General features: G+C 55.3%; 1 protein-coding gene across 2 annotated transcripts in view; it reads left to right on the forward strand.

Moving 5' to 3' along the window:
- The first annotated feature begins 102 nt into the window (after nt 1-102).
- The window catches only part of MIGA2 (mitoguardin 2), a 25,658-nt gene continuing 16,744 nt past the window's right edge, over nt 103-9,016 (forward strand). The window contains exons 1-6 of one of the 2 annotated variants that reach the window (XM_021691164.1): nt 103-197; nt 2,992-3,218; nt 4,093-4,303; nt 6,213-6,325; nt 7,204-7,321; nt 7,708-7,841. In XM_021691164.1, coding sequence (XP_021546839.1) covers nt 3,123-3,218; nt 4,093-4,303; nt 6,213-6,325; nt 7,204-7,321; nt 7,708-7,841 — 672 coding nt within the window. In that variant the 5' untranslated portion in view covers nt 103-197; nt 2,992-3,122. The remainder of the gene's footprint in view (nt 198-2,991; nt 3,219-4,092; nt 4,304-6,212; nt 6,326-7,203; nt 7,322-7,707; nt 7,842-9,016) is intronic. The other variant, XM_021691165.1, reaches the window with a different exon arrangement.

A 9,016-nucleotide genomic window follows, 5' to 3' on the forward strand; every position in this document is an offset into this window, starting at 1 on the left:
AGGGGGCGGAGCAGGGGCCGAAGGAGGTGCGGCCAGCCTGGTCACGTGACCAGGCCCGGTGGCCGGAATTCGGCGACGTTCATTGGGCAAAAGAGGGTTGGCCCGGCGTGAGGCCACGCCCCCCGCGGTGGCCGCGAGGTTGGTTGCGCGGGCGCTGGAGAAGGAGACGCTGCCCTTCCGCAGCGATGGGATCCTGGGTGAGTGGCGCCCCGGGTTGAGCTCGTGCGGCGGGCGACGCGGCAGGGCCCGGGACTGAGGCTTGCAGCGGGTGGGAACCGGGTCTGAGCAAGGATCTGGGTGGGAGCGCAGGTGTCCGGGCTCAGACGGACTAGAAGGGCCGGGGTTAGAATAAACAGGTACCCGGGCCGTGGGCGGCGCGAGAGGTGGAACGGAAGGTACCAGGTTAGGTCAGTGAGGAGATGCCCGGGCCTGGAACGTGGCAGGGTCGCAGGTACCCGAACGTGGGCTAGGAAGTACCCGAGATGGAGGGAGCAGGTGTGCCGGCCGTGGGTGGCGCCAATGGGCACCTAGACGACCCTCAAGGATATTCCAGGGGTCGGGCAAGAGAAAAGGGGGCCTGAACTGGGGCTGCGCAGGGAGATGTCCAAGATGAGATGAATAGATTCTGAAGAAGGGGATATTGCTGAGGTTCAGTACGGGAGTGCCCATTACGCATTACAAGTGCTTGGTCAGACTTGTAAGGTGTGTAGGGTGCCATGAAGAGAGACTGGGCAGAGGGTGGTTCAGCGGAGTGCCTGGGCTCGGGACATTGCTGGGGTCAGGCAGGAAGGACGGGCTGCTCAGGCCAGTCATTAATAGGATTGCCCAGGGCAAGGGAGGAGGTTGCCGCTGTGGAAAGTGTGGGCATCCAAGCTGAGGGTGTTGTAAATGCCACAGGGGGGGCCAAATGCGGAGGTTCCTGCCCAAGGTTATAGGGTGACTTCCCCAGCTGGGAATGGCGTTGGAAGTGTGCACAGGGTGGGAAACGTTGCTACAGGCTGTCATCGTGGAGAAGAGGAGGCTTCTCCCCAGGTTGTGTCAGTGGGGAAGAATAGAGCACGGTTGAGCTGAGTCTGGATCCAACCCTGGAGTGAAGCAGGCTTGGGGGCAGTGTCATCACCTTGCACTTGCCACTCTTCCTCTCGTCTGGAGCAGCAGAGGCTGCTCTTGACTCTCCTGCAGGCAAGTAACCAGGCCTCCCAGCCCCGTCTCACTCCTGGAGCACGTGTTCGGGTTCACTGTTGTAGCTCCCTGTGGGCTTCTCACTTGGGCCCAGAAGTCCTTCAGGTGTGGCAAGGAGGGAGACGCGGTTGCTGTAGCAGGCGCCTCAGGGGAAACACCATAGCTTCAGGATCCCTTGCAGCTGAGGTCACATCCCAGCTTGGTCAGTTAGCGAAGTCAGTCAGGTTGCTTACGTCTCATGGCCTCAGTTTCCCCATCATAAGCAGTGGTTGTCTCTGAGTGACTTGATTCCCAGCCAGAGCTTGTGGGAAGCCTGGCCTATAGTGTAAGTGCTGGGGAAATAGTGGTTGCTGATCCTCTGGTGTTCTGAGGCCTGGGCCGGGTTGGGGGAATGAGAGGGCTGGCTTATGGTACGAACCCGGGCCCTGACCACTGGAGGTGGTCAATTCACAGCCTCCTGGCACGATGTCTCCTATCTTTTTTTTTTTTATATTTTATTTTATTTATTAGAGAGAACGAGAGAGAGAGCATGAGATGGGGGAGGGTCAGAGGGAGAAGCAGACTCCCCGCAGAGCAGGGAGCCTGACATGGGACTCGATCCTGGGACTCCAGGATCATGACCCGAGCCGAAGGCAGTCGCTTAACCAACTGAGCCACCCAGGTGCCCCACGATGTCTCCTATCTTAACAGCATGACCGTTTCCTTGGCCCTAGACTGGGTATTCCCCCACTTGCCCCCCTCATGCACGCAGCCCAGCGCTAGATCTACACTGGTAGGATCGTCCATCCTTCCCACTCACTGGGAATAAGCTGTTTCTTGTGCTGCTCCAGTGACTTTGGCCGCTGTCCCAGGTCGATAGGGTCTGTCCTGGCCTGTGTATTCCTTCCGCTTGAGGTCCCAGGAGACCTTGAAGGCATCCTTGGTCTTTGTGGTGGCAGTTGGGGAGTGCTCTGCAGGATCTTGGGGACTGGGCAATGTGTGCTTGAGCCATTTATTCACTGACCTTGGAATGGGGAAAGTTGCTCTTGTAGTTTGTGGTTCTGCTGGGGCTTGCCACTTCCTACTGCATGTCAGGTTTAGCTAAAGGGTTGTACTGAGTACAGAGTCTAAAGTCCAGTAGACCTTGGTCCAAGTCCTGATGTTACCTCATACTAGCGGTATGACTGTGGATTCCTCCTGACTTAAAACCCCTCTGAGTCTCACTTTCCTCTTTGGAAATTGGCAGAGATGGGGCGCGGGGCTAGATAGCATCTCCTTCACAGACTTGTAATGATCCCGTGAAATAACATATGGAAAGAACCCAGTGCAGAATATACACATAGAGTGTAGTAGCTTTCGCTATTTGAGGGAGCACCCTGCTGCTTTCATAATACAGTCCGCAGGAAATAAAAACATTCTTGGCTTTGTGGGAGGTGAAAAACATGTAATGATTCTCAGTCAGGGGCCTGACCCTTTTGTGGCCTGAAGTTTTTGTGTAGCCAGTGGACCACGGGTTTAAAAAGATTGTGCAAGTGTGGCAGAAAGCCCCAAGTTTGAGAGTGACCTATCCATCTCCCAGGCCTTGGGTCTGTTCTTGGGCCAACATGCCAGAGATGCAGTCTTCTGCTCCTAGGGCTCAGGGCGGGCAGAGGGTATGTGGGACATTTGGCTGCCTTCCTGCTGGTGGTTGCAGAAGGCAGGGGCCTGATTCCAGGCCTGGTGTTCCAGAGGTGGGCTTTGCTCCCACCTCATCCCCCAGGGCACTCTTACGGGCATTTCGCTGTGCTCACCTGAGCATATCCTTGTCTGACTTGGTCATCTGTCTCTCAGCTCTGTGGAAGGACCCTCTGGTATGTGTGTCCCTATCTTTCCGAGGCGTGGATGGTGCCTGGGACCCAGCCAGCAGCCAGTTGAAGACATTTTCCTTGGAAGCTCTTAGACCCGAGGGTGCTGGTCCTGCCATGGCGTTCCGGAGGACCGAGGGCATGTCCATGATCCAGGCGCTGGCCATGACGGTGGCCGAGATCCCTGTGTTCCTGTACACGACCTTTGGGCAGGTAAACGTTGGGATGGGTTGTGGTCCTGCCTTTACCCCTCTGGCCTCTGAAACACTGAGCCACTCATCCCAGGGTCTCTAGCCTTTGGGAAAGCCTGTCTCTCATTATTGCCCCAGGCTTCTGAGGTCTTCTCTTTGTGCAGAGCAGGAATGACTAGGTGAGGAGTCTGGAGTCCCAAGCCCGGTCTTCACGCTAGGGCTATGTGAACTCTTGGCCTCAGTGTTTCAGTCTATCAAAGGGGTCAATAATGCCCTCCCTGCCAACCGCAGATGTTTGTGGCTGACCAGGTCTGCTGTGTGGGGTGCAGCCCCACGTGAGGGGCTCCCAGTTCAGCAGGCAGAGAGTGAGGAGCAGGGAATTGTACAGATGGGGCAGTTAGGTGGAGGGAATGTTACCAACTTCAAGGAGTCATTAAGAAATGGGGTCAGGAGATCTAGGTTCGATTTCTGACTCCCTGTCACCTTGAGCACGTGTCTTAACCTATGTGAGCCTCAGAGTCTCACCTGGAAAAGGACAGGCATTCAGCCAGGGAGTGCAGGTAAAATCCTAGCTCCGTGCCTGGCATAGTAGGGGCTCAGTCACTGCAGCTGTTAGAATCATGACCGATGGAGTGAGGGACACCTACTGGGCCCTAGATGTGATCTCTTTGGCATTGCCATTTTGCTGTCCCCGACCTCTTTACGTCCCCGTGGTCCACATTTCAGAGGTGCTGGCCCAGTGCCCCCTCGGGGGTGACTGCCTCTCATTCCTGGTCAGCAAATGGACCCCGAGTGCCTGAGGCCTCCTGTGTCCCTCAGGTGCTCCCCAGCACAGCTCTGCCCACCTCAGCTCCTCCAGGGAGATGTAGCCCAGCCGCCTCCCTCTTTTCCTGCAGTCTGCCTTCTCCCAGCTGCGGTTGACACCCGGCCTGCGGAAGGTCCTTTTTGCCACAGCCCTGGGCACGGTGGCCCTGGCCCTGGCCGCCCATCAGCTGAAGAGGCGACGGCGGAGGAAGAAGCAGGTCGGCCCTGAGATGGGAGGTGCATATCTGGGCACGGTGCCCCTCCCCATCCTCATGGCCAGGAAGATCCCATCGGTGAAGAAAGGTAGGTGTGAGGCGCTGGGGGAGGGCCTGACCTGGAGTCAAGTCCCAGCTGGGCCCCTGGCCACTGTCGGGTCTCGGGCTAGTGATGTCCTGTCTCCAAGCTGAGTTCCCCTCCGGGAAGCGGGGATGTGGTAGACCCTTCCCTGAGTCATCACCAAGTCAAGGATTTGGTGGGTGATGCAGCCAGATGCGCATGTCCTGTTGGTGGCGGCAGTTCTCAGTATCTGAGGACCCCTTGGGAACACCCGCATCCAGAGGGAGTGGCAGGATGCAGCTCCTCTGCTCAGGGAGGGAAGCCCCCTGGCTCAGGAGCAAGAAGGGCCATGTGGTTCCTGAGCCAGGTGGTATTCTCTCCATCCTCCCCACCCCTTTTTTAAAGTTAAGTTCAGCCTTTTGAGCATACAGGTCTTTTTTTTTTAAAGATTTTATTTATTTATTTGACAGAGAGAGACACAGCGAGAGAGGGAACACAAGCAGGGGGAGTGGGAGAGGGAGAAGCAGGCTTCCCGTGGAGCAGGGAGCCCGATGCGGGACTCGATCCCAGGACCCTGGGATCATGACCTGAGCCGAAGGCAGACGGTTAACGACTGAGCCACCCAGGCGCCCCTTGCCATACAGAAATTTTTTTTTTTTTTAAAAGATTTTATTTATTTTTTTGACAGAGAGAGACATAGCGAGAGAGGGAACACAAGCAGGGGGAGTGGGAGAGGGAGAAGCAGGCCTCCCGCCGAGCAGGGAGCCCGATGTGGGGCTCGATCCCAGGACCCTGAGATCATGACCTGAGCCAAAGGCAGACACTTAATGACTGAGCCACCCAGGCGCCTCGAGCATACAGTTCTTTATGGAATTTTGTGTAGCACCTAGAGTCCTGTATTTACATCACATCGAGAACTGTTCCACTATGCTCTCAGTCCCCATGTCCTGTGTAGTCAGTGCCTCTCTCCTCCCCCGCCAGCCCCTGGTAGCCTCTGAGCCATTTTGTGTCTGCTGGTGTGGCTTTCAAAACCCTCATAGACCCTGTTCATTTTGTTACCCAGCAACCCACTGTTTGCCATGCCTGAATATCATATGGATCTCTTCCCTGGGCAGGAAGTCCTCACAGGCTCACATCTTGGTAGAAACCTGGTTTAAGAAGCAAAAATCCCCGTTGGGGCGCCTGGCTGGCTCAGTCAGTAGAGCGTGCAACTCTCGATCTCAGGGTCATGAGTTCAAGCCCCACTTTGGGCATGGAGCCTACATTAAAAAAAAAAAGAAGAAGAAGAAGAAGGAAAAATCCCCTTAAATGAAAATGAATTTTAGTTGCGAATTATCATTGCAAAAGGGAAGTTTTCTCTTTACAGCTGGAAAAAGAAGTTTTAAGACTAGTCTAGAGCAGGCCCTGAGAAGCGCTGATGTAGCTGGGTTTCTGTGTCCACGGGCCCCTGGGACACCTGGAGCTGCTCCTGTGGGCAACCTCTGGCTTGCCTAACCCGTCCCACCACCACCACCTCTGGTGTTACCTTCTGTTCCTGTCCCTACTTTTCTCACTTAAAAAAAAATGTTTTGTATTTAAAGAAGCCATTGTCTCAAATTCTTTTTGGAAGGAGGAGAATTCCTTCGCAGGGGAGACTGAGTGAGAAGTAGGCGGAGAAGTCGCCAGACCTCATTCTCTGGCTTACCTGGCAGGTCCGGGGCCTTCTGGGCCAGGCCCTGTGCTGGGCGACAGGGATACGGTAGTGAGCAGGATGACAGGCAGGGGCGTAGCGCTCTGCTAAGCGCACGCACGTGGGCGCTCTGCCGTCCCCCTGACTTAGAAGGGTATGTAGGGCAAGCGCCCAGATGAGGAAGGGGAGGGTTGCTGGAGGTGGGAACAGCCTGTGCAAAGGCCGGACTCGAAGGCTGCGTGACCCTTGCCCTCCTGTTGCTCGCAGGCTACTCCAGCCGGAGGATGCAGAGCCCCAGTAGCAAGAGCAACGACACTCTGAGTGGCATCTCCTCCATCGAGCCCAGCAAGCACTCAGGCTCCTCCCACAGCTTGGCTTCGGTAAATAGCCAGGGCAGGGCACTAGGGGCTCTGGGCTCAGGCCCGGGTACCGAGGAGGCTCTAATCTCTGCCCTCGCGGAGCTGACAGACTGGAAGGAAGACAGGAGAGATTTCCTTCGGTGTCTCATCTGTCCACACAGGCTTTCCGAGATTGTCACTGCTCACTAACCGAGGGCCAGGCTTCGGTGAGAGAGAGGTGGTTAGGGGCAGAAGAGAGGTGGGTGGTCTCTTGTGGGGTAGAGACTTGTCTATGAAAGTTCATTCATTCGTTCATCAGACACGGAGCAGGCGTCTGCTTTGTGCCAGGGACTCTGTTGAAGATAAAGAGATAAATGAGACAAAGAGAAGCATATTTTCTCCTGGGGAGTGGCTTTGGGCTCATTCGTTCATCTAGTGACCGCTTTGTGCAGTGAGCTCTGAGCCCGGCTCTGCCCTGGGAACCCAGGGGTGAGCAAGAGCGGGCTCTTGCCCTGGAGGAGCCCACATCCCAGCAGGGTGAGAAGTGTGGCGAATGTGGGCGCTGCCCTGTCCTGTGGTGGTGGGAGCTCCCTCAGTCTTCCTAGTCCCCCCAGTCACAGAGTGCCAGAGCAGGGAACGGGCCCAGGACGGCTTCTGTAGGAAGCTGCTGGTTTCTGGGATGGCCATTGGTCTCTTTCCTCCCACTTCTGCAGTTTCTGTAAAAGTGCCGCCGGGTGCTTAAAGTTGGTGGGACCAGGCCCTGCTGAGGGCTTGGCCGCGTGCCAGGGGCTGGCTTCAGGGGTGGTCTTAGGAGAGGGTGTGTGACACAGGACCAGGCAGTGGGAGGGGCTTGGGTCCTACAAAGGGTCTGGGAGGGCCTTACCCCTTGCCCTTGGGTCCTTGTGCTGCTTGGTGCCCAGATGGTAGCAGTGAACTCATCCAGCCCCACGGCTGCGTGCTCGGGACCGTGGGACACCAGAGGGATGGAAGAGTCTGTGACTACCGGTGATAGCAACGCAGAGAGTCTCTACATGCAAGGTACTGGCCAGGAGGCCAGCCATAGGGCCTCTTCTGGGGCAGAGTTGGGGGAAGAATGGCCTCCTCCCGGGAGCCCAGGCTGGACTCAGGACACCTTCCCAGGTGCTGGTTTGGAACCCCACTCCCGACCCCAAAACCCTCATTCGAGGGTTTCTAGCCTTTTGTGGATAGGGGACAGTCTCTAGGAACAAATCCGGTCTGAGTGGCGGCCTGTAAACTGAGCCGCCTTGGAAAAGTGACTAGGAGCCGGCTCACACAGTCCTGACCGTTTCTGTCCTTTCGTGTCCTCCTGCCTCCTTGCCCTTCTGACCCCATCTTGAGTGCGGGGCCCGGCTGCTCTCCTCTGCCGAGGTCAGACTCTCCCTTGTCTTCCCGCCCGTGCTCAGGCATGGAGTTGTTCGAGGAGGCTCTGCAGAAGTGGGAGCAGGCTCTGAGCGTGGGGCAGCGAGGGGACAGCAGTACCCCCACACCAGGGGACAGCCTGCGGAACCCCGAGACTGCTTCGGAGGTACTGTCTGAGGTAGGTTGTCCTCTCCCACGTCCTTCTTAGCTCCCAGCCATGGAGAAGGTTGGAGGGGGTGCAGAGAGGTAGCCAACCTTTGGGAGGGAGTGTAGCAGCCCTGCCTTCTGCTGGGTAGTCCCTTGTGCTCCTGGATGGTGGCAGTTCCACCAGGTGACATTCCACCAGGATGTCAATCCACCCAAGGAAAATACACACGTAAGGTGCTTAGTGCCTTACCATGCCTGACGTGTGGTAATCACTCAGTAATCCAGGGAATGATCACACCCCAGTCCCAACTATGTGAGGAGAAGGTGCATTTTATGAAGGACTAGCGGGAAGTAGCCTGCGTTCAGCTGAGTGGATCTCACAGCCTTTGTCTTGTCCTTTCTTTAGACATATTTTTTTTTTTTTGGCACTGTCAGTATTTATTTATTTCAATATCAGAAAAGAGAAATAAAGTGGAAAAAAGCTAACATTAAAAAATGTTTGTGTCCTGGATGGACGTTTACTGAAGCATTATCTTGTAACAGTGAAAAACCAGAAAAAACTGGAAACGATCTGCGTGCTCATCCGTAGGGGTCTGGAGTATGATACTAGGGAAATCTGCATAGGCTGATAGGCTGCTGTCTCCACAGTATGTCATCAAGTGAAAAAAAGCAAGATGTGGAATGTGTATAGCTTGACCTGTGTGTATACGTGTTCAGAAAGACATCTATCCATGCATACGTGTGCGAATGTGTAACTGGTGGTGTGTATGTGCGTTTTTACTTTCCTCTGGACAGATAACTCAGGAAACTGTTAACAATGATCTGTGAGGATTGGTTCGACAGGGAAAGGTGGAAAAAGGCTTTTATTGTACTTTATTGTTTGGCCTTCCTAATTTCTAGCTATGCTTATGGGCAGGGTTTATATAGGTGGTAGGATTGTGGACTGTTTCTGTTTTAGTCTTTATGCTTTTATGTAAAAAAAAAAAAAAGCCCTATGAGCTTCTGTCCTCTGCTGGAATGAGGACAAAGTTGGGGCTCTTTGGGGAGCACTCTGATAGTATCTGGAGAGTCCGTCAGGATCAACTTCAGGTGTTAAAAAGGGAGGTTAAGGGCGCCTGGGTGGCTCAGTTGGTTGAGCGACTGCCTTCGGCTCAGGTCATGATCCTGGAGTCCCGGGATCGAGTCCCGCATCGGGCTCCCTGCTCG

This window comes from Neomonachus schauinslandi, chromosome 13 (genome assembly GCF_002201575.2).
Source record: "Neomonachus schauinslandi chromosome 13, ASM220157v2, whole genome shotgun sequence".
In the NCBI taxonomy this organism is placed as follows: Eukaryota; Metazoa; Chordata; class Mammalia; order Carnivora; family Phocidae; genus Neomonachus; species Neomonachus schauinslandi.